General features: G+C 42.1%; 2 protein-coding genes across 8 annotated transcripts in view; both read right to left on the bottom strand.

Annotated features, from left to right (window-relative positions):
• Window positions 1-27: 27 nt before the first annotated feature.
• On the bottom strand, window positions 28-1454 carry LOC108163074 (glutamic acid-rich protein). Its single transcript, XM_017298154.2, has 3 exons — window positions 1352-1454; window positions 539-1293; window positions 28-476 (listed from the first exon to the last, which is right to left on the bottom strand). Exons 1-3 carry the CDS (start codon window positions 1449-1451, stop codon window positions 129-131), a joined length of 1203 nt encoding a protein of 400 aa, XP_017153643.1. The 5' UTR covers window positions 1452-1454; the 3' UTR covers window positions 28-128.
• A 632-nt stretch (window positions 1455-2086) lies between these two features.
• LOC108163073 overlaps window positions 2087-24515 on the bottom strand; it is a 40260-nt gene continuing 17831 nt past the window's right edge. For 3 of the 7 annotated variants that reach the window (XM_017298148.2, XM_017298151.2, XM_033392955.1), the window contains 6 exons: window positions 11001-11107; window positions 9447-9543; window positions 4780-4917; window positions 4088-4718; window positions 3366-4031; window positions 2087-2494 (listed from right to left, as the gene is read on the bottom strand). In XM_017298148.2, the coding sequence (XP_017153637.1) occupies window positions 2340-2494; window positions 3366-4031; window positions 4088-4718; window positions 4780-4917; window positions 9447-9543; window positions 11001-11107 (1794 nt within the window). In that variant the 3' untranslated portion in view covers window positions 2087-2339. Of the gene's footprint in view, window positions 2495-2603; window positions 4032-4087; window positions 4719-4779; window positions 4918-9446; window positions 9544-11000; window positions 11108-15464; window positions 15618-24515 lie in introns of those variants that run through there. The other 4 variants (XM_017298152.2, XM_017298153.2, XM_017298149.2 and 1 more) reach the window with 4 other exon arrangements.

The raw sequence follows: 24515 nt of genomic DNA, 5'->3' as shown, positions 1-24515 counted from the left end.
AAGTAGCAGCCAGATGCCTGGGGATTCTCGTTCTCTAATGCTAACTTGGCCAACTACGTTTAATCTCGGCAAAGAATCTCAAATGTTCTCTCGCTGTATATACTGTATAGTAGGATTATTTGATTGATTTATGGATCTGTTTCATCGGTATGATCTTGGCCTTCGTCCTCGGCTTCCTCCTCCTCGTCGAGGGCTTCGTCTTCCTCCTCGTCCTCCTCCAGATCTGGCACTGGCTCTGACTCTGGCTCCAGCTCGGGGTCCTCGGGATTTCCTTCATCTTCTTCGTCGTCGTCATCAGCACCAGCTGCAGCAGCCTCCTCATCCGGGTCCTCCTTATCCTGCTCCTCGAGCAACTCCTGGGATACCTTCATAATGCCCTCCAGATCGTGCAACTTGAACCGTCGATTGTTGGGGTCCAAGCAGTTGGCCTTCACCTCCAAGTAGTCGCCAATTTGCTGATCATCCCAGCTGGAATACTGCATAGGCATGAGAAATGCAAGAGATTACATCGTAAACTGGATAGTCCGCAGAGACTTACCACGGAGCTGGAAGTGAAGAGCAGCTGATCCTCGCCGGGCTTCGACTTTACTCTGAGAAACTTCTGCAGGAGACTTGCCTGCACATCCTTTCGCCACAGGCAGAGGCGAGTGTTTTTCATCCAGTCCTTGTCGAGGAGGTCCGCCTTCTTCATCAGCAGATCCACCTGGTGGAGCTTCACGAACTGCTTCTTCGGGGGCAGACTCTGCGGACGCTTCGAGGTGCTGGCCAGTGGATACTCAAAGTCCTCGTCGCTGGGATCCGTTTCTAGGTCATCGTCATCGTCGTCGTCGGATTCGTCGTCGCTGTCCACCTTCGAGTGGCGACGCTTGGCCTTGGCGGCCGTTCCAGCAGCCTTTCTCTTGCGACCGCCCTCACTGCCGCCTGGTCCCCCGCTTGCACCTGCAGCTCCCCCTGCACCCGAACCTCCAGCAATGGCTACGCCGATACGTGGCTGCTTTGGTGGCCGCTTCTTGGTGGGCCGCCAGTCCTCCTCCGAGTCGGAATCGTCGTCTGGACTGTAGTCCTCCTCTTCGTCGCTCTCCACAAATGTGGTGGTCACCAGCTCGGTGCGACTTCGCATTCTTTTGCGCCCACTGCGAATTTTCTCTATCCCCTGATTCTGTTTCTGATGCTGTTGCTGTTGCTCCTGTTGCCGAGGTCGAGGTTTTGAGGTTTTAAGCTCTCCTAAGGCGGTCCTGCGCTCCTGCTGCTGCTGCTGTTGCAGCCACTTGTGCTGCTGAATGCGTCCCAAAGCTGAATGAAAATTTTATTGTTGACTCCGAAAAGCTAATTTTCACACACACACACACACATCTATTGGGGACGCGCTCTCCCACACGGAGTCGTGTCGCTCTCTCCTTGAATTCCTTGGTGTATCCTTTGGGGGTGCTTTTGATTTCGCGCTTTCGCATTCTCAATCTGTTTTCTGTCTCTCTCTCTCTAACAGTGTGCTTTTCCCGCGTTCGCAGGGCTGCATCTCGCGAGGCACAGGGTTGAATTTTACTAAATAATTCGATTCTTTTGACTTTCTTTGAGCAAATTTAATGAATAGTAGCTATTTTTTTTGAGAATTAATGCCACTAAAGAACTAGCCTCTAACATGGGACCAGACTTGGTCAAAACTTCAACTTTGGGTCGCTATATCTTCAGGTATATCCACGAATCCAAAACCTTGTGAAAGGTCGTACATTTCTCTTTTTAATCCATTAAATTTTTGTGGATATCTACTCTATAGAGGCCAAGATGTCAGATAAAAGTTCAAAAAGTAACCAAAGTCGCGGTTTTGGAATTTTTTAAACGATTTTGGGGGTATTATTGCAAATTCTAAGTATGTATTAGGAAGTGATCTATTCATCCAGGCCAGCATTGTAATATTTACCTCGTGCAAGGTACCAAATGTTTATTATTTTATGATCCACCTGGATCACACACCACAAAAAAGTTCAGCAGTAATTCTATTCTATTTATATTATTATATTTCCTTTGTCATCCGATTGCTCCATCAGCAGGGGCACATTTCCAATGGAGACGTAAGAAAAACAAGCGATTATGGTTTCTGATTTGTTTTAGAATATATATTTTATTTAAACATTTACGTAAAGCTGGACATTGGAGCACACATACACTAAGAGTCTACTTATTTAATATCTACTATCTTCGTTGACGTATTCTCTATGCAAATTTCTAATTTCATTTACTCATGACTGGTTTCGTCTACATCTACTCCACAAGTGCTTATCTATCATCTATTCGGAATGGTCTTCATCTAAGTCATCATACATCCCTTAGACCTGCAAACGCTATACACGCGTCGGTGTACCATAGATGGATCCAGCTCCGAGTCCGCTACCGGGATTATTCCGCCTCTGGGCGAGCGGCGATGCTGGCTGGACGGCCGACGGTCCGTTGTTGTTGTTCAGCAGGCGACGTTGCTGACTGTCCGAGTAGGCGCGCTCTACAATTATATATTTGTATATATATATACCGATATATCTCCCGATCTTGTCTCATGCACTAAAGAGGGAGTCTTATGGTTTTCTGTGTGTGTAAAGCATGCACTCTTACATTTTTTTTTTTTCTTGGTTTACCACATATTTTCCGTTTCTTCTTTAAATTGTTAACATGCAAAAAGGAAAATTACAAAAAAAAACAATATAAATATATATTCGATAAGACTGGAGTTGAATATGGTGCTGGGCTGGGGGTTATCTGCGTTAAATGATTAAATGTTCGATGATTTATTTTACTCTCTGTTTGTCTGTCCCACGACTTAGTCCCGGCTGTGACTCTGATACTGCAACCGTGGGGCATTGCTGCATGACGCGCCACACATTTAACCGAAATTTTATAAAAATCCTTTTGAAGACTCGCAGTTTGTCAACCTTTGTAGGTCGAATGTTATTTGGTTTGTGCGAAATTTTGTAAAGTAATGTAATAACGAGTTGGCGCCGATGTGCACTGCCGCATGACGCGTAACACGAAATCGAAAACGAAATTTTGCAATAGTCCTCATGTTTAGAGAAGTCTAAACGGAATTTCGGATGATGTTTTATTTTATAGTAAGGAAATAAAAATCAGTGCCGAGGGGCACTGCCACATGACGCGCGCAACACGTATAACCGGGGAGAAGAGAACAAATGCTTCCAATTCCAACTAATATGCCCAGAAACGTAACGAAGTGCTTAATGAAATGATGTGTGTTCCGTGTTTTGTAATGCTTAAAATGTCAAATCATAACCAAAGTGGAAGGCATGCCAGATGAGATGGGGAGTTATGAGAGGAGTGCAATCAGAGCCATGTGGCGATGGGGAAACCGATGCACCTACCTCGAAACTTCAGGCCCTGGGCCTCGTTGATGATGGCCGCCAAGGCCGGGTGCTGGTATCGTTCCCGGAATATGGCCGAGCCATTGGTGTTTCCATTCAACGCAGCACCATTTCCATTGCCATTGCCGTGGAGGTGCTGCTGCTGCTGTTGTTGCATCATCAGAAGCTTATGCTGTGGCGTATGCTGGGGCGTTAGGGATGTGGGGGGTGTGGCATTGCCGTTTTTGTAGTAACGATTCTGGTTGGGATCGTAGGAGGCCTGCTGCTGCAGCTGCTGTTGGGGCTGCAGCTGCTGTTCGTGGTTCTGGTTCAAGCGATTGGCCATCTTGATGGAGGCGCAGCGCTCCTCCTCGTTGTTGCGCATCTTCAGGATGCGCTGGTCCTGCACGGAGTACCGCGATCCGTTCAGGGCATTCAGCTGGTTGAGATTGCTGACCTGGCTGCTCAGCTTCTTGCCCCGAAAGCTGCCTGCGGGCGAGCCATTGTTCAGCAGAGTGCCGCGCGAGGAGCTGCCGTTCGTCTCGGTGCTGTCACGAGACGCCTCGCGGTAGCTGGACGGACGATGCGTGGACGGTGGCGTATCCAAGCCGCTGTCATGGGCCGAGCAGTCCAGTTCGATTTTGCTGGGGGCACAGCCTCCTCCACCCGTGGGGAGCATGGGTTGAACTAAAAACAGACCAAGTATTAGTTGGTTGCTTCCTCAAATGACGCGAGAGACTCACCTGAGTGCCGCATATCGGTGGGCGCTCGGGGCTTGCGGTACAGCCAGTCCCTGTCCAGCTCGTTGCCATTGTCCGGAGTGGCGCTCACGCCGCGGAAGAGCCTGGGACGTCGGAGTTGGACCTCCGCCTCTTCGGTCTCCTCGTCGACCACCTGATTGCTGCCGAAGCTGCTGTTGATGAAGATGCGCCTGGGCGACCCGTACAGGGCTCCTCCCTGCGTGAAGCTGTTCTGGGCGGAGGCGTAGCCGTTGGAGTAGCGGCTGAGATTCGCGTTGCTGTGATGGGGTATCTTCTGGGGCGTCGAGTGGTTCGTGCTGATGCCGCTCAAGTGGTGGTTGTGGTTCTCGTTGTTCAAGGCGCTCAGATCCGGCACCGAATCGGAGAAGAGGAAGGGGTTGGCGCCGCCATAGCCGTTCAGGCTGCCGGCTCCGATCTTGTGGCGTACCAGGCCGCCGCCCGTTCCGTTCGTCATCAGCCAGTCGTCCAGGGCGCTCGAGTAGGTGCCGCCCAGGCCAAAGTGCTGGAACTGCAGCGAGGCATGCGACACGGGCGCCGCCAGAGAGGCTCTCGACCGCGGTCCCTGGGCAATCTTCAAAGCTCGTCGTCGCTCCTTGGAGGTCACAGTGCATTCCTATAATGTGTTTTGGGTAGTTGTTTAAATCGGACTTGGGTTTTATTCAGGGTCCACATACCTCCAAAAGCTCGAACCAGTCTTCGAGGCCATCGTCGCAGCGCAAGAGCACCCGACCCTCGCGTCCCAGCAACAGTCCAATGGCGCTATACGAGCGCCGATTCAGCCACTCCACCTTCTCGACATCCACCAGCTTGACCTGAGGAAAAACGCCACAGAAGAACAATGGAAATCGTTAGATAAACAAGTTAAAGGTTAAAACTAAAAACCAAAAGAGTTGTCCGGCTTGCCCTCCCCTCAGTGGGGGTCTGGGAGAATGCATTTTTCAATGAATTACTCGTAGGGATGGGAATGGGGTCTCTGGCGTTTAAAACAGATAAAGGAACCGCCCGAGAATTATTTTTTCAGTATGAAAACTGATTTCTGCTAGGAACACATGTTGATATTTCCAAGGGTTGAGAAAAGACTTCGGCTGTAAAATAGAATCACTAAGCAAATATGTATATAAAGAGTGAGCGAGAAAAAAGAACCGAAATTTTTGTTGCAACACCATAAAAAAGGCGTTCAATCTTGGGTTATGTATGTGTTTTCTCACGCAGAGCTATAGTTTCCCAGCTTCGCAGTCCCCTCTTCCAGTGTGGCTTAGCAGTAGGTTAGTAGTAGTTTATTTTAATTCTAAAAAACTTTATGGAATCTAGAGAATTCATCTTAAAAGTGCCTTCTTTAGAGAAGCAAAGCAAACTTTTCCTCTTTCCAAACACTTTCCCATTTTCCCCACTATATATATGTATGTACATCCATATTAGAACCCTAGTATAAATTGCAGCTCAATTATTTGTAGGAACAAGAACTTTATGCCCTAACAACTTTTACGCCCAACAATGCAACAATTAAGTGTCGCTCACTTTTCTTGTTTTTTTTTTGCATTTTGAAACTCGGTTAAAAGTCATTAGGCCATGAGGCTTGCTGTGCTCTTCTATGGGTCTCTATCCCTCTCCCTTTGGGAACAACTTTTTTAACATGTAGAACTTTTTATTGAACTTATTTTTATGTTTTTTATGAGTTAAACTTTAAGTTTGCCACTGATTCTCCCCTTCTCGATGTTCTACCGAGTATTATGGCCAAGAACTATGCGGAGGCCATTAGGCAAATATGTCAGCAGCACCAGAAGCAGCATCTGAGGCAGCACCACCAACAGCCCCAGCAGCGTGTGGCAATTAGCCAAGTTATGCGGCCTCTCTTCTCTTCATTTCAGTATTTCTTTGCTTCTTTCTCATTTTCTCTCCTGTTCTAATGGCCAGCATAATTAAGTTCTTTAAGCACTATGGGAGGGGGGTTGTTCTGTCGGGGGTCTGGCCACTTTTTATGATGGAATATGGCATCAAGTTGGGGCCAAAACGATTGCTCTTACGAGTTATTCGTGGGATTTGTTCATGTCACGATCAAAAGGCACCGAAATGGGAGCTACCGTTGGGGAGTAATATTCCAAAAATCTGGCGTGGGCGAAGACAGCCAAGAAATACATCAAATTGTAATATTTATGATATTCTAAAAATTACAGCAACTTTCGGTGGGGAGGAGAGAACGATAAAAATAGACTTGAAGACAAGAAAATTAAAGACTGAAAATTGGGGGAAATAAAGGTGATTTCAGGGCAAGAATTTCCAACGTTTAAAAGGATTTTCACAATCTTTTTCAACCGCTTTTTAACCTGCTTTTACTCCTGTCTCTTTCACTTGACCTTTGTTTTCCCTTTCCCAAAAACTCTGACCTCACTCTCCACACGCAAATCCATACCCACAATCGATGGTGGTTGAATATTTTCCGCTTGACTTTCGGTTAACAAATCACCAACGTTCAAGGTCGTCATTGATCTGTTATTTCGTTGTTGTGTTATTATAAATTATTGATATTTATGAGATTTTATGAACAAATTCCATTGTTGCTGCCTGCGCCTGTATATTTTGACACATTTAATGGCATGAGCTGTCAAAACGAACACAAAAGCTCAACTCAATGTTGGGCACTGGATTTTGACATTGCATTATTGGAAAGAAACATTTTGTAGTGCTTTATGAAAGTATATGCATGTTAGAGGGAGGGTTTATGAGAGATACAGATAGGGGTATTTTATTGGCCAAATCTTGAGACGAACCCAATCATCAGAGGAGTCGATTTAAGTGACTTTTATGGATGTATTCCTTCCTAATTAATTTTGATTGATTATCCTCATATTTAATAATCATTTCATGTAGCTATGGCCCTGTCTCCCCATTGATTATCTTTTAATTATGTGCTGTACACATTTTATACATGATTAAACACTTGGCAGCCTTCGCAGGGCAGCCAAGCCAGCGAAGGTCCTTCAGTGCAACCCAATTAATATTGCTCATTAATGTTGGAAACAGGTGCAAAAAAGTGCATTTCCCCAGGCATCCTTCGGGGCCCCCTCTAGTCGCCTTCCCACCTCCAACCAGCATGAATGCGGATGAAAATCAATATTGATTTCAATCACTGTCAAAGTGCAAAGAGCTGCAAAATTCTCAGCAAAGGAAGAAAACTCACATCCGACCCTGCAGGCAGGAGGCAGACATACATATCTCTCATTCCCCCCCCCCCCCCCCCATCACCACTCTTTCCCCCAATCATCACCTGTAATTATTCTCGATTGATTTCCCTCGACAATCAGCCCAGCAGCAGCAGCCACACACAAATTCTGTTTCATCTCCCAGACAGAGAGGGACGATGAAAATGGTTTGAAAATTTATGCAAAAATCAAATTAAATAATTAGACAGAGACAGTCCGTCGCCTTTCTCCCTCCCTCTATACCTAATTGATTGAGTTGATTATATTGACAATATTGAGATATTGAATCATTGTAGTGTCAATAAAACATCAATGAACACGCAAAAACAAAGAAAAAACCAAAAAGAAAAGATAAAATGAGATGCCGCCTTCGCTGGCGTGTCTCCTAATGAAGCAACAAGCATTTCTTCAGTGCTATCTCTGTCTACCCCTATCTCTGTCTCGCCATCTCTTTCCTCTGCTCATGGTTGCTGTCTTTGCTAAGGCGTGTGGCTCGGTCGTCTGTGCGTGTGGGTGGGTGTCTTTGATGTTTCGTTGACCATTTTTGGTGGCATTTATTTTTGGTCTTCAATTTGAAGGTCATTTAGGTTTAGTTTATGGGTCTTTAAAGATTTTCGCTTAATAATATATGTAAAACTAATGATCCGAATGGTTTCAGACTAGAAATAGGTATTTTTTATTTTTGCATAAAGATGGGGGACTTTTTAAACATTATAAACAAGGTGCCAGGGATTCGTTTTGATCACACTTTTTATAGGTTCCCTTTTGAAAGAACATTTTTCGGCACATTTTCAAGGCCAACAAATTCATTCCGCCTTTAAGATCTGCCTAATTTCTTTATAAATATATTTCCCCGCGCATTAAACAAGTTAATCTCCCGCATGGGGCGTCGTTCCACCTGTTATTATTTTTTGCCCCTCCCCCCCTCTCCGACCATCCACTTTTATTTACTTTGGAAAATTGCCCGCACAGCAACACAGGGAACATTTTTCAGTTGAAAACAACAACAAATAAAGTGTATTTTAATTTAAAATTAAACAACCTGCTGGCGGAATGTATTGACAATGCTTTTAAGAGAGATTTTAGCGGAACAGTGCCAACAAAAAGGAAAAACAGCACAAATTTTAAACAAAAATACAATTAAATTCAGCAAAAAGTTGCATAGAGAAAGAGGGAGAGGGAAAAGTAATTTTCCCATGATCTCTTTGCGAATGGCGTGGCGTTTGCTTTTGTTGCATTTTTATGTGCATTTTCCTTATTTGTTTAAGCAGCAGAAAACAACAGAAAAAACAACAACGACAAAAGCAGGCAGCCACTGAGGCTGCTGAGGCAATGAACAATTCCATTGCAAATCGTGTTTCAGATACCCTAACAAAGGGTATATCCACTGAAAGAAGGCTTTGGAATTCCCATCAAATGCTTGGGAAATTCTATAATCTTCTCAAATTTAGATTTGGGTATCATCCGGTGAGAGTATACAATTTTCCACTTTTCTCCTCTCAATTTTCCTCTTCACTTCGGTTGTTTTTTCTTGCATTTGTTGTTCCTGTTTGTGTTTGGCCCGTAGTCTTTTTCTCGTATTTACTCTCTTTAATAGAGGAGCACCGCCCCCGAAGCAAGTGTGGGCGGGGGGTCTAGAGCGCACATAGTTGTTGGCCAAATTAACATGCAGTAGATGCAAGTTTTAGCCAATTAGTTGCATCTCCCGAGAAGAGCTAAAGTTTTTCTTTCCTTTTCCTCAGTTTCTGCGATAGTTTTCCACGGATTTCCATGGAACTGATTGCTCATCAATACGGGGCGGCATAGATAGATCTTTCAGCTGTATCTCAATGGCAAAACGTGACAATGCCCGGCATTGTCAACCGCAAAAAGACTTCATTTATAAGCAATGAACGAAGGTGTGTCCCCCAGTCATGCATCTATTGTATCTGTCCCCGAGAGAGCAGGTTATAGGAGTATTCAGGGGGCTACATAAATCTCTCCCTCTCGCTGGCTGGCTGGCAATAGAATTTTGCACAATGCGCAGTAAATAAAAAAAAGTTTTGCTCCCCCCACCCGCCATAAAGAATGACTGAGAAAACTTTAAAGGTGGTTTATGTGTAATTCTAAAAAATATTTGTTTACTATTTTCATGGACTTACCTTAAATATAAATTGTCCCATATCGGAGGCACGTTCATTGGCCGATCCCGAGGCCCTCTTGAAGCAATGCAAGTAGTCACGAGTGAGCACAAAGTATCTGCAAGATACAACGCAAAAAAAGATGGTCACAAAAACCATTCACGACGTCTCGATTGACCTTTAAATGTACGACTACGACTGCGAGTACGAATATATCTGCCCAGCAAATCTCCAGTTAAAGGTCAACATTCAACACCATTTTAAAGTACTTTCTATATATAATGTTTATTTGTGTATATTTATCTGGCATTTGTTATTAATAAATCATAAATCATGCGCCGAAAATGAATCAAAAAATCATGTAAAAAAAAGAAATCCTCTGGCCAGAGTGCCTTCGATTTTATGACCTCCCTAAGACGATAATAATAATATTTGATTTTGATTTTATCGCTTGCCGTTTTGCAGCTATGAAAATCGGTTTTTTTTAATGTGATTCTGCATTTGAGAACATCATATATATATCTGGGAGAGACTTTATTCTCAGGCTCTAAATTTGTTTTGGGGTTTGGTTAGCAGTTAATCGCTCACTTCCCCGATGCCGGAGAGCTCTCTGCTTATTAACGTGGTCAAAAGCAAATTGCTGCCAGCAAATTACTGGCCAAGAGGTAAACGGTTTGTTGTTTTGCTCCGATGGGTGGGTGCCATTCCCCATTCCCTTTGGTAAACATTGTCTGCGGCTAATGATCATTCGACTGCCATAATGGTTGCGGAGATCTAAGCCAGAGATGAGCGAGAACTTAATCACTGGAAACTGTTTGTTGGGGGTTTTTGATTCTCAGAATGTTTGCGTAATAATTTCAAAGGAATTCAAGTGAAGAAACAGCTTTATTTTATAGAAAAAACAAATCTATTTTGTGCGAATATTTGTATCCCACTTTTTACTGATTTCTGCTTATCAACAGTGAGTTCTCTAACATTTAACCATTAGCAAAACATTAAAAACATTATATTTTGATATATTCCCAAACATAAAAATCAAATTATAAGCCAGGGCTTAGTTGGTGTCATTAAATGTCAATTAAAACGGCCTGGATAAACGGCTACGCGGATACACGGATATATGTACAATATATGTATATATTTCAAAGAGTTCAAAGAGCAAAAGCTGAAAAGCCAAACGTAAATTCCGAAATTGCATTGAAACATAATTAAATTTCAATTAAATAAAGCACGATACAGGGGACACAGGACACACAAAAGAGCCGTCATTCAGGAGAGAGAGAGAGAGAGGGAGAGAGGGAGCACCCTCCCACTCTCTCCAATTGGCATATTATCTGGCAGGGTACAAGTACGTTCCAGCATTCAACGCCACTGTCAATTATAGCCTTTTTTGCAATTAACAATCCTCTCAGAGGTTGTGGAAATATTTTTGCATATTTCTGAGGGCTCCCTGCGAGTCCTGGCTGCTGCTGTCTGGCTGCTGCTGCTGCTCCTGCATCCCGAGTGCAGATTGCGGTGGAGGTAAATTTAAAAGCGCTTAACATTTACGCGAACCGAACCCTTTCCCGTACTCACCTCTCCTTCCAGCGGGAGAACAGACGATCCCTTTGCTGCCACAGGAGTCCTCGCTTAATGGGTCCCGTCATTGAGGCCACCGGAATGCGTCCTGCCAGCAAGGATTGCTGCAAAAGCACGAGATAGATAGATAGAAGGGGGGGTTGCATGAAATTGTTGCTGATTGTGCATACTTTTTGATTTAATTATGGAAATAAAATGCTATATAGTATATGTATTTATGTGTTATATTGTATATCTATGCCTCAGCTGTTTTGTACTCGTAAATTCTTTTATGAAAAAAAGCCAATTTCCCACAGAGAGAGAGAGAGAAAGCTGGAGAGGCACTCCACTCTCGAGATGGAGAGCCCCCCATGATTAATGTTGCTTTAAAAACGCTGCCACTTGCGCCACTTTTCAACCCCACACACACACACACAGCCAGCTACTCCCTTACCCCCCCTAACAGTATTCCCCCCCCCATTCCCTTTCCCGATTTTCTCTTCTGCCATAAATTCTGTTGGTTGTTGTTCTGCGGTTTGTTGTTTTGGCTTTATGAGCATTAAGGCAATTTATTATCCAACCATAGTGTTATAATATTTTACATTAACAAATGTGGCATGGCAGCAGGCAGCAGGTCCTGCTCCTGGGCTTATCCTGCGTAATTATCATGTATCTGTATCTATAGGTGGTGGGGATTACAAGGAGTGGTAATGGAAAGAAGGGATATCAAGTAGGGATTGATTGAAAGGGGATTCAGAAGGGAATCGATTAGAAAAGATACTTTCAATACGGAAAGATCTATCAGATGCGCTGCCAGGTAAAACTGAATATCTTTTGGATACATTATAATAGAGAAACAAGATATGGTTGAATGAAATACAAACAGAAATAAATGTAAAAGCGATCCCACCATCTGTTGAATCTTCTTCGATTTTCTTTTGCCAATAACACTGTATTTCCCTATGAAAACAATCATCAAAAGCAATAAAACATTAGGCAGATACGATAGGCTATGCTCGATTCGATTTAATAACTCAATTTTTGAACTTTTAAACGCAGACGGAACCCCAAAGGCCAAAAGCGAACGAATATTTCAAACAATTCAGAGTCATAAAAATAGCAAAAACAAACCGAATCGAATTGAATCGAACGGATTGGATTGGATTGGCTTCACCGAAAACTTAATGAGATGCTCATCAAATGCCCAAAAGGCTAAAAGCCAGAGTCCACAAAAAATCCATCAAAATGCTAACGGGTCGTTTTATTTGCGATTTGACAAAAGCGTGAATCGAAAATCGAATTATAATTGAGAGATAGAGAGACGGAGAGACAGAGAGACTCCCCAAATCTGGTAGCAGCAAATCAATTTCTGCCGAAAAATCTCTTTTGCCAAATACCCGAAACGAGTCAATAAATCTTTGGGGCTGCTGAAATTGAAGATACTTTTCGTGCTTTATCGGCGCCGTGGCATCTATCCTATCCTATAAATGGAATGAAGTTCTTAGCCAGTTTTCTGGCCGGTTCTGGTCCGAAATTAATGTTAGTCACGAGGCACAGACAAAAGGCCAGACAAAAAGCCAACTTCAAGCTCAATATGGTCGAAGCAGAGAGACGAGCGAGAGAGAGAGAGGAGGAAGAGGAGAGAGTGCCAGAGCAAGGAATCTGTGGGGATAATTCTTCAGCAAGGGGGAAAAGGGTAAAAGGGAAGACCGGTATAAAAAACTTGGCTTCAAACTTAATTTGGCGCATTAAAAACTATTGTTAGAGCAAAAGAGAGAGAGCCACAGAGAGTGAGAGACAGAGAGGGAAATAGAAAAACGTGCAGCAGCCATTGCAGTTAATGAGGAAAATGAGTTTGCTTTCCCCCCTCCCCTTCCTGCGACAATTGCGGCCAACATTTTTGTGGGTGGAAATTGCATTTCGTTTTCTAACTGGAGGATGTATTCATACATTTTCGGGGGTTTTTTTTTGCGGCCGGTTTGGGGTTTAATTTAATGGAAAACTGTGTCAAAAACAGTGGCTAATGGGGGAAGTAAGGGTCTTAAAAGATAAAATGTACTTCCTTTTGAGAGTTTAAGAGGGTTTTGTGGGTTTCTTTTGTTTAAGAACAAGACAGTTCTGCGGCTTAAATTAATGTGGAGTGAATAACGTCAGAAAATTGCATTCTTTGAAGCTTATGGAAGATAATCAAGTATCTTCTATAGAAATTCTAAGCAAAACTGAGTTCCAGCGTTAATTTTCCATGCCAAAATCTTCATTTATTCAATGCATCTCGGGTTCTCCTTTCAAAAAGCATACTAAATCCAAAAATTCTTAATTCAACAACATGAAAAATCTTTACAAAAGAAACTTTGCTCCCCCTGTGGCACCAGCCCCATATCATTGTTATCTTTTAGCGTTTTGCTGTGGCCCCTAAGACCTACCTCTATTTGCCTTCCATTCCGGGCACTATCTCTGCCTTCATTCTGCTACCTATTTATTCAGTCTGCTATTTAAAGATACTCTACTGGCATACGTACATATGTACGTACATATATTACGAATTCTTTATCATTGTTTAAGTAGAATTTAAATGAATAATAAATGTATTTTTAATTAGGAGAACACACAGATACAGATACAGACACAAGTGCAAATGTTGCAAAGTCAGAATAATTTTTGGAATAATTCTGGTTTTTATTTGTTTAATTTCGAGATTGTTTTTATTTCGCGAGCCAAAGGCAAATTTGTTGCAGTTTTTTGTGTAGGTCTTTTGTATTTTTTTTCTCCTGTTGCAACTTTCCAAAATGATTATATAACTTCAATGTCATAATGCCCTCATTTTCAATTGCATTTCGTGTCATTTTTTGTGAAGTCTCAGTCACTCTGATGGTTGTGTGTGTGTGTGTGTGTGTGTGTGTGTGAAAATTTCAACAATTTGCTGGAAATTCCTCCTCTTTGCAGCAGAGTTGATTATTTATGCTGCGGGTTTTACTCTCTTACGAGTATAATATATTTCTGGTATGTTTTTTTGATTGTGCATTCAGTTGTTGGGGCCTTATATAATTACCTGGCCAGCGAGCCAGCCAGCCATCGAGCCAGCCAGACCAGACCCCTTTTATGGTGGCTTTTAATTGAGGTTGCACTGCCAGATACTCGTACAATACCATCTCTTGATGGATTCACACCCTGTTTTTTCTTCTGGCTGGTTTTTTGGTGCCTCGATGATATGCCCACACAGAGAACACAGTTCATGTGCTGCAGACACCTTTGGTCTCTGATTTCCGCCAACACCCATCCACCAATCTCCAATCTCATCGGAGAAGCCCAACCTCTCATCATCCTCCCATCATCCGTTTTATTGGGGGGCCTGCCTCTATTAATAGTCATCAAAGTTGAGTGATTTATGGCGGTTTCCCTTCGAGTAATCAGCCAATGCCAATGCAAAATCTTATACATTTCTCATATCATCAAAAAAAAGATGTAAATTCAACCAAAAATCATGTCTATCTGGGGTTCTTTTGGGAGTACGAGTACTGTACTCCTACATTTATCAACAATTATATGCTTTATTTCCGTTTGGCCCCAAAGATACGGCCCTCGATCCCCATAGGCAGCGTTTTTGGGCATGTCATTTGCTTGGCCGGAACGTGATGAAAATTATAATTGAAAAATTATAATTTTATGCTTTTTGTGTACTAAATTATGCTAACATTTTGTGCGTATTTTTTGTTTAATTTTTTATGGCGGGTCTTACCCAAAGCATATATAATTTAGTAGAAGAACGAAGAAATCTTAAAAAAATAAACTTGATACTAAAAAAAGTGAAAATCTAAAAGATATTTCATTAAGAAATAATCCCCTTTATCCACAAAAACTTTATTAATCATCAGCTCGAAATAATTAATAACCAAAAAAGTGGCTTTTTTGAAACAATTGAATGGCGCAAAAAGTATCTTTGAATAAAAAAGTATCTCGAAAAGGCAGCAGGCACTAAAGTCAATGACTTTTATAACTTTTTTAATTTAATTATGGAATGAAACTACTGTACGGCGGAGTTCAGTAAAAAGAACACACAAAGTGAAAATCTCTGTGCAACAGCTGGAAAAGTAAAGGGAAAAACGTAGGGGAGAAAGGGGTGGAAAGGGGGGAAAGCTAAGAAAAGTTGCGGGACTGGGAGCTCGGGCAAAAATGTGAAAAGGTAGAGCCTGCTTTTTATTTAATAAATATATATATTTTATACCCTCTTTTTGTTGCCAGTTGAGAGCACAGCAAGTATTTATGGAGGAGGAGGAGTAGCATCAAAAGAGAAAAAAGGGAAACAGACTTTTGTTTGAGCAAAAGTCAAATATAATCCGCAAAATGAAAATGAAAATTCAATTTGCCAACAAGACATGTTGAAACAATTGGAAAAACACACACAGAGGAAAACCCGTCCAAATGTTTGCCTTTTGAAAGTCAACTAAAAAAGGAGTTGGAAAGGTGTGCGAATATTTGCCTTACCCAATGCCAATCCGTAGAGAAAATCATATTTGCAGGAGTTTAAAACTGTTTTAATATTGTATCTTTTTTCACGCACAAAAAACGGATAAATATCTGTATCTTCGACGATCGAACCGCACACCGAGCCGCTTCAACAGCCATTGACGACTATTTCGAAAAAAGTTCTGTGCCGTTGAGCCAAAGATTTTCATGACAGAGTAAAACCGCCGCCCAAACATTTCTGTTTTGTGTTTTTTTTTTCTTCCAACATTCACATATGGCAAAAACAAGCCCAAGTCTCTGTTCGAGTGTTTTCGTATCTGGGTATCTGTATCTGCATCTGTATCTGTGTGGTATGAGCACATGCAAAAAGTATCTGTGTGGCTGTATCTTTTGCTGCGGCACAGGCACATATTGTCGCCTATCGTCTGCCGCGTGACGTGACACACATGTGGGCCATTCTAAGCAGATTTTCTGCCGCTGCCGTTGCCTCTGCCGTTGCCGTTTTGGTGTTGGCCAAACATGTGCCTACGGTTTTTGGCTTTTATGGTTTATGTGTTAATAAGGCGACCTTCAAGACGCACCAAAGAGCTGCTGAAATCTCGGCTTCTGCTTCTGGCCGGCATTCGATGTGTGCCAATGGATGGGCGTGTGGTAAATGAATAAAGAATGAGGGCCAACATCAAAGAACATCAATTTGTGGCCAAGTTTCATGGGAATTTATTGAGGAATTTAGTAACGAAATTCGAGTGAATTCTATATAGTTTCGAGATAGTTTTTCTTCTGCATCTATAAATCACACTTTTTCTCAGGCAATTCCCTAACCCAATGACCTTCTCGTCGTATCTTTTATTTGTTTTTCTTCTGTCTGTCAAGCTGCGTTCGTTCTCCTTTCAAATGCACTTTGTGAAAACGATTCGCAATGGGGAGGCCCCCTCTCTGTGAAACTTGAAGCAAATCGAAAATCTCAAACAGAGAGGCAGGAGTTCCTGCAGCGCCAGAGAACAAGAATTTGTGATGTTTCTCTCGTGGCTTCTCGGAAATATTCATCTTCATAATCATCATGACGTTACGCGTTAGAGGTGGCCCTGGACGCGCCAATGGGTCTGCCAAAAACAACGAAAAAACAAAAGAGTTTTCAGCATTTCTGTGCGCCATGTGTGTGCAACGAAAAGGGAAACGAGAACAGGAACCACAGCAGCAGAGAGGGAAGCAGAATCAGCAGCCCTTGAACTTGGACCGCCAGGCAGGAAGTGTTGGTCCATTGGCTGTCAGGGCCTAAATGTTGCGCCGCTGGCTTTTGCCTCAGTTTTTTGATAGGGTATGATAGAGGGTATTAGGACTTTGAGAGCAGGAAAGAAAAATTTGCTTGATGGGAGGGAATATATTCCTATTAGAGCATTTACTTAAACCTTTGATTACTATGAAAATTCCCATCTAATATGAATAAAAAAGAATAAGTTTAAGATATTCAATGAATCTTCTACTTTAAATTGAAAATTCCACACAAATCCAAGCCCTACTTTCACCTAAATTTATTTCCATTTACTCAAAGAATGAACATTCATTCTACCAATAATATTTCATTCAAAGATCGCAGATGGTTGAATCTATTATAAAATAATTTTCTTCAGTCTAAGGAATCGTTTTCCACATGTTAAAGGATGTTTTCAATTCTCAGGCTTCCACCACATAGAGTATTCCATCTTCTATCTTCCCTTGTACTAAAAAATTCCCTCTCTTGATTTATTTTTAAAAATTCTATGCATATTTTTGCATAGCACTCTCGACTCTCCACTCTCCTTCCTTCCGCCAGCTTCCTTCCCCTGTGACGATGATGATGGCGTCATGGGGTCTCCTCGATTAAAAAAGTCATGTGGTTCTTGCTCTCCTCGAGAGATGTAAGGTGTTGCAATTGATGTGGCAGCCCCCCGTCTCTCTCTCTCTATTCCTCTGTGAATGTGTATCTTTGGAATACTCGTAGTCGTATCTATTAGCCGCAACTATGTAAGGTCACGCCTAGCATGAGACCGCCCCTAAAAACAACACCATTCTCACATGCTGTTTGCAGTCCAACTTTGTATCTAGATACGCGCACAACATTCGGAATGTGTGTGTGTGGCAGTTGTCGCTGCCACTGCCCCTGACGCTGCTGCCTGATTATGACATTCAACATGAACACGTAGCGAGAGTGCAACACATGCGAGCGACAGCCGCTGTTCCCTGTCGTCTCTGGTATTTTCTATGTATTTCTGTATGCTTTTTTTGGTATTTCTGTATTCGCATCTGACAGCAGGAAAAACTGAAAGACAGCGAATTTTCTGAGACTTTTCTTTCCTGCTGCTACATTGTTATGGGAAAAGATTTGATGTACTCTCCCTCTTGACTGTGGAAGGGTGGCTGTATCTAGATACAAGTTATGGCAGCCTATTAGCAAAAGAATCAAGTGTCTTAAATATTGGTTTGATCTTGCCTGGCATTACACAAAAGCGTTAGATTCTTCGGTTGAAACTCACCTGAAAATACACAAAAAGAAAGAGAAATTTTCGATTAATTACTTGGGAAATGCATCAAAATTAATTTAGAGATATAACAAGCCAGAAATGTATGTTCTTTAAAAGGAAAACACCTCGAAAAAACGAATTAGAATTGAGAGCTTAAGAAAACATGTTTATAGATCATAAGACAACGGGATTATTGCCCTATAAGTAGGGTATAAGTCGTGCCAAGCAGCTTAAGCATCTAATTGAAGGAAAAGCTTCTCTTAAATTGAAAATCGTATACAAAATATATGTAAATGTATTATATTTCTTGAAAACGAAACACCTGCAAGGCCACTAAATGCATTTTATGATTATGTTATAAATCTTTCAGATATACAAATATCTCTCTTGACCAATCCAATCGGAACAGAGGCGTGAGAGAGCCAGAGAGCGAACCAAAACAAGTTCTATAGTAAAAACAAAATCGAGTGGGGTTCAAGTCAAGTGTGTGCCAACCGACATAGTCGTCTGTAGAGCTGTTAGATACCCCGTATTTGTAGAGAATAAAAGGTATATTGACTACAAGGGAAGGGAAGGGGTAGCATTTACGGACTCAGAGAATGAGTGGACTCCTATAAAGCTTTAGCAATCGAATGGATGGTCCGTCTATTCATATATCTCTCTGTATATAACCCTGTAGCTCCAAGACTATAAAAGCTATAGCATTGAGCTTTAGGTTGGTTAAAGATATAGCTATTTTCTACCTAAATGCCAAAATTCATCTTGATTGGATGATTATTACAAAGAACCTTAAGAAATAAAGAAGACAACTATATTTTTTAAGATCAAAATTCTCTCAGGCATCATTTCACCTTACTTTCTTTTCCTTTTAAGAATCTCCTTTGGATAGAAGGTATCTTCCAGTCGATCTATCACTCCCAGCATTCTTTCTCGTTCTCAATTTTGTATCTCAAAGTGTGGGCGAACGAGTGACAACCAGACAGACAGACAGAGCGCGAATGACACTCGCGGTTTCTATAAGGTCAGGCGTTCACCGGAGTCTGTCCGTCCGTACGCACCGCCTCAGACCGTGGCATGAGTAATAATTTCTTAATTGTCACACAAAACATTAAACAATTAACAAAATACAGTGTATAGTGCATAGTTTTTCGTCTAATTTTCATGGGGTTTTCAAGTGCAATAATCTGTTGTGTGAAATTCGTTGTTTTCTCCTTGGTATTGGGGGTTTATTTGCGGCTCGCTTGGCTGCCTTTAATTGTTTATGTAAATTAGAATATTGTTTTATTTATTTTCCACCCTGTTGTTCGGCTGATGAGCAATTTAAATACAGCTCGCGACGACCGACGACGACCGACGAGGAAGTGAATGGCGCAGTGTACGCGACCGAATACGCGAGTATCTGTATCTCTCAGCTACTTTTAGCGCACACTGATTCACGGATTCACGAATACGCGGTGGAGGCACAAACAAAGGTGTGAAGTACATTAGCCAGTGAATATTAACAAGATTTTTGTTAACATCAAGAGGCTTGGCCCGGCTAAAAAAAACCGCAAACCTGAAGCCTGAACCCAGCCTGAACACTTGACTCTCTACCCCAAAAACTCCGCACAAGCTTACGAGTATCTTTCGGGTTGTCAATCTGCTGTTTGGACCATCATCAGCCATCTAGGGCCAGAGTTCGTTCGGATGCGGTCATTCATCAACGGCAAAAGGCCTCCTCTTAGCCAAGTTTTTGCTGTTTTCTCACTTTTGTCTAGACTTTCATTTGATTGAACGCTGCGTTAACTAACTGGCAGATGACGAGAGCTACCCTGCCATCCAATGCTCTCCTCCATCCTCCTCTTTGGTCAATGCTTCAATTAAAATTGCTGTCAATCATTTTTTCATACGGTTTTCACACTTTTTTTCGGCTATGGCTTTTATGGCTTGTTATGATTAGCCGAAAGGTGAGGCGGAGGGCTAAATGGGGGATATTTTGACACTTGAATGATGGCTCGGTTTCGTTGGGGAAGGCTGATAGGAAAGGGGGGAAGTACATACTCGTATGTGGCTTAAAGGCTTACAAGGAAGGCTCTATAACTTCCCTTTTGGATTTCTATACCAGATAATCGTCTCAAGATTATTGATCACTGAGTCTCCATGGGTGTCTGCCTCTCATTCGCACTTTTGCACCCTCCCACATCTAAGATCTCGTATCTTTTTGGCCATAAACAATAGACAAACGCAACTCTGTTCACTTTGTTGGCCTGCCCACAAGACCCAAGACCTGCCCCTCTCGGGCCGTGAGAACTATGCCAGGTGGAGGGCCCATTGTCATTCAAAAGAGAGGGAAATGTGTGCGTCTGTGGGGGAAACTTTTGCACTACTTTGAACCATTTTTCTTGTGCAATTATTTATAATAGCAGCCAGGTTTCAGGTAGAACGAGCTCCGCACCAGACCTACAACCAGTAGCCAGAGTTCATTAGGGTTAATGCATGCCAAAAAAAAGAAGAGATTCAAAAGAAAGACCCATGGTCCTGTCCCTTCCGATGTCCTTTCTGAGTGAGTGAGCGCCGGCGGGATATGGCCTGGCGTTCCTTAATGAACGCCCTGTCGCCTGCTGGCACCTGCTGCAGTTCTTAGGAAAAAGTCCACCTCGTTTGTGGCCTGCAGGTAGGCGAAATGATTTCCACAGAGCCCTCTCAATGCTCTGTTTATAAATAATTAAATTGCAGAAAAGTTGTGCTCGTTTGTGGGTGGCTATTGATTTTTAGAGGGGGTGGAGGTCCGAAGATATTGCAGGGTGGGTGGCCTCTGACCCAAAGAACGGCTCTGCAGGCGATCAAAGACATGCTATTGTGCACTTCAGAAGATGTGTACATTTCCCCTGTCGAAACAGAAGTCTTACATGTGTTGTTCGTTCCGGTCTTTTACTTAAAGAAGTCTCATATTTCCAACGAAATTCGTCTGATTAGCATAGAAGGACCCTCCACCAAAGAGAGAGACGTGAGAAATATCTACGAGTACGTCTCCCTTCCTTCTCCCGCTCTTTACGATGTGCTAATGGGCGGTAAATATTTTGTAAGCTCCATTGATTTTCATGCATATTTCAAGTGGGTCATGTACTCGCGTCTAACAGAAGGAAAAGAAGAAGCCACCACCGAATGGATGGCCAGCCCCAACACTCACACTCACACTCACACGCCGAATGAATGCTGAATGTTGAATGATGAATGGTTTGTGTCTGCGTGTGGAAGTCAAGTGGTTTGATGTACGAGTGCTGTAAGCAGGTTCTTCTGTTGGGTGTATCTTACAGATGTATCTTGTATCTTTTAGGTGTATAACTTTCCTTCGCTTGACAAGCACTTCCCGACTCATAACCTGCTCTTAATTTAGCCACAAATTAATAATTAATAGATAAATATTTTGTTTTTTGTTTGTTTTTTTTTTTTGCAAAACTTGTTGCACTTTCCGCCAAATGAAAATGAAAATGAAAAGCTGCTCGAAACGTGGAAAAGTGACATTTGCTGCGGAAAACCGCTTTAACCACTTTTGTCCTCAATCTTTTTCGAGAGTGAAATCTAAAGGAAAAACTAGGAAAACAAGTGCCGCCTTGCCCCCAAAAGAGGATACTCCGCTCCGCTCCTCTCCTCTCCACTGGTTGTCATCATCATTAACCATGGGGCAGGGGGCAGTGACAGGGCCACAGTCTTTTGTCATTTTTATCACACAAAAGGAGGCTGCACAAAAGGCAGGAAGAAGTTTATGATAAATGAAATTTTTGCACTAAGGAGGCCACGACTTTGGAGGGAGGGGGGTTTTCTCCTCTATTATTATTGTAATTTTCAAACAAAACACGCACACACGTCTTTGGTTAGAGTTTTGGCCATTGGCCAGAGAATGCCTTGGCTTTGGCTTTGGGTTTTGGCCAAAAGACGGACAGACGAACGCCATGTGTGATTGATTGTAATTGAGGTCTTGGTAAAAGTTGTGTCTGTGTCAATGTCAAGGAGTGAAAAGAAATTGGTTCACAGACACACACGCACGCACACGGAAAATGCTGTTTGACACTAGAGAAGAGTTTTCCATTTAAGATTCTTTCAATTGGAAAATTCTATGGTAAAGATATATTAGCGGAAAGTGTTTTGTAGAGGGATCTAACCCAAATCTCTCCTCAAAATTTTCTAATTACCTTTGGGCTTTGCTTCCTTCTTGACCCTCTCTTTCAGAGAAATGTAATGCGCCATCTAATTAACACAGAAAACCCCCACAGACCAACAGACCAACAGACCACCAGACACCAGACAAAACTAAATAAATAAAAAATATAATTAAGCCCGCTGCCCCCTTAAAAAAATATATATAAAACTAAACAGAGAAGAGAGTGGAGTGGAGTGGAGTCGGGTTTTCTTTTCGTTTCACTTGCGAAAGCGGCAGAGAAAAGCCAAAAGTTTTCGGGGCTTGAAATTGAAGTCGGATTCGGATTTCGTAATGCTTTTTTTTCGTCAAAAAAAAGAGCAGCTCGAAGCTTGAATGCTTGCGCACTCATTAACACGTTTCCCAAATGGGGTTCAAAGACATTTTGGCCAAATTATGAAACACAAAACCCCTTGAAACCATTTGAGAAAGTTTTCTGTCGGAGGCTATGCTATCTGTTTGGAAATGTGTCAGAGAATTATGAATGAAATCTGGTGGGTAGGGGGTGGTGTAGGGGGGCGGGGGGAAGTAATCATAGCAATTGCCAGCTAAAACAATGCCAAAATGGGGCAGCAATTTGTATCTTTATCACAGTTTTTGTATCTTTCAAGTAGTTTAAAAACAGGAAGCATTGGATGGAGGAGGTAGGCCTACACCCCCCCACTCGAGTGTCTTTGAACTCTGGTTTGTTGGTGTATCTTTAAGATGCGTTTTTCAGCTTAAAATCTCTCTTTGGTTTGGTTTTTGTCTTTCGTTTAATTAAAATGTGCCATAGGCGTGAATTTTAATGAATTTAATTGTTCAAACAACAAATGCTTGCATTCCGCGGAGTGCAAATATCTTGCAGATACATTTGGTCTGGCATTCGCCTTATCTAACCGAGGCAGAAATGTATCTGTAACAATTAGCCATCCCACACGCGTGGCCACTCTGTGTCGCCGACTAATTGAACCGGCAATTAGATCTCTCGTCTCTCGAGCGAAAGTATCTCTCGGGTTTTTGTATCTGTTTTTATTTGCCATAAATTTCCATAACGCGTTACTCATTCACAGAAATCGAGAGCGGGAAAGAGAGACAAAAGTGAATCACCCACCGGACTGATCTGGCCATATAAATATATATAATATAGCTACAAAAATGTATCTACGTATCTGCCGAAGTTCACGCTGACGCAAGTTCATTCAAGAAATATTTCTGCTTATTACGAATTCTGTTTTTTTTTCTTGCCAAAAAAAACTGTTGCAGATACGTGATTTGTATGCAAATTGCAGGCATTTTTAATGATATTTTCTGTTGCTTTGTTGATTTTTTTTTTTAATAAGCAAAAATAAAACTGTATCTGATGGATGCAAATTACTGTGTGTTGTGGCGGCACCGCCACTGATGCTGTCCGAGTGACATTGCAAAGCGTTAAACATTGAAAAATGCCTGCGGTTTGGTATTTATGGAATACCATTCTCCCATTCTCCATCTCTCCAGCTCTTCAGTTTCCGTCCATTCATTTGTGGTCTTTGCGAGTGAATAAATTTCATTAATGTGGCCAATCGTAAAGTGGACAGCGCTTCACCGATAGACAGAGAGATAGACTTCCCCCAACATCGACATCGTGAAATGCATATTTTATAAAACATTTACATTGTTTTTTATTGTCTGCTTTAACGGTTAGCGGTTACAGCCGAAGAGTTATGCAATTTTGATTGAAATATATTATGATTTATATATTTTTGGAAACTCGCAGAGGTAGAGAGATGTCCAAAGAGCCAGTAAATGATTTTAAATGAGTTGCAATATGCATTGGTTGTCAAGGAAGGGGAGTGCCATGGAGATATTTGCTCACGCGTCATGCAGCAGCTCACCTCGGTTGTGGTTTGGCCTTTTTTAGTGGAGTTTTTGCGAGACAGAATTTCCCGTATATAAATACAAAGCTATTTCCTTTAGTTTTTAAGTCTTAAGCCTATAGTAATCTCCTTAACTTTATACAGGAACTACTTTCAATTAAACGTACAGATTTCCCAGTGTTTCCTTTTGGGTCAGCCAATAGACCGGAAATGTTGCCAGAGGAACTAGTTTTCGTTAACAATGAAACAAGTTTCTATAGCTAGAAAAAAGTGTCACTATGGGGAATTAATTACAACATTCCCGCACATTTAATTAATACTCAAATGGAACAAAGTGTTGAAAACACATTCCACCAATAACTTGCAACGAAACAAGCCTTCTCTGATCATCAACCAATCATCACTGCTTTCTTGCCTAATAGGTTTTCCCTCTGGAAATATAAGTATCTTTTTTTCCACACTTTAATATTTTAACGCAACATCAGGCGACTGTCAACACTTTTACCCCCACTTTCCGCTCAATTGTCATTTATTTTTGGATCTACTCGCGGTA

The sequence above is a fragment of the Drosophila miranda genome, chromosome 4 (genome assembly GCF_003369915.1).
Source record: "Drosophila miranda strain MSH22 chromosome 4, D.miranda_PacBio2.1, whole genome shotgun sequence".
NCBI lineage: Eukaryota > Metazoa > Arthropoda > Insecta > Diptera > Drosophilidae > Drosophila > Drosophila miranda.
The sequence above is the reverse complement of the archived record's forward strand: the minus strand, read 5'-3'. Positions and strand labels throughout refer to the sequence as shown.

Bases quoted from the DNA above. Each gene is read 5' to 3' on its own strand.
- LOC108163074 (XM_017298154.2), bottom strand. From the start codon at position 1,451: ATGCGAAAGCGCGAAATCAAAAGCACCCCCAAAGGATACACCAAGGAA. The intron at 1,294-1,351 runs GTGTGTGTGTGT...ATTTTCATTCAG, and splicing joins AGAGCGCGTCCCCAATAGAT to CTTTGGGACGCATTCAGCAG. The intron at 477-538 runs GTAAGTCTCTGC...ATGCCTATGCAG, and splicing joins TCTTCACTTCCAGCTCCGTG to TATTCCAGCTGGGATGATCA.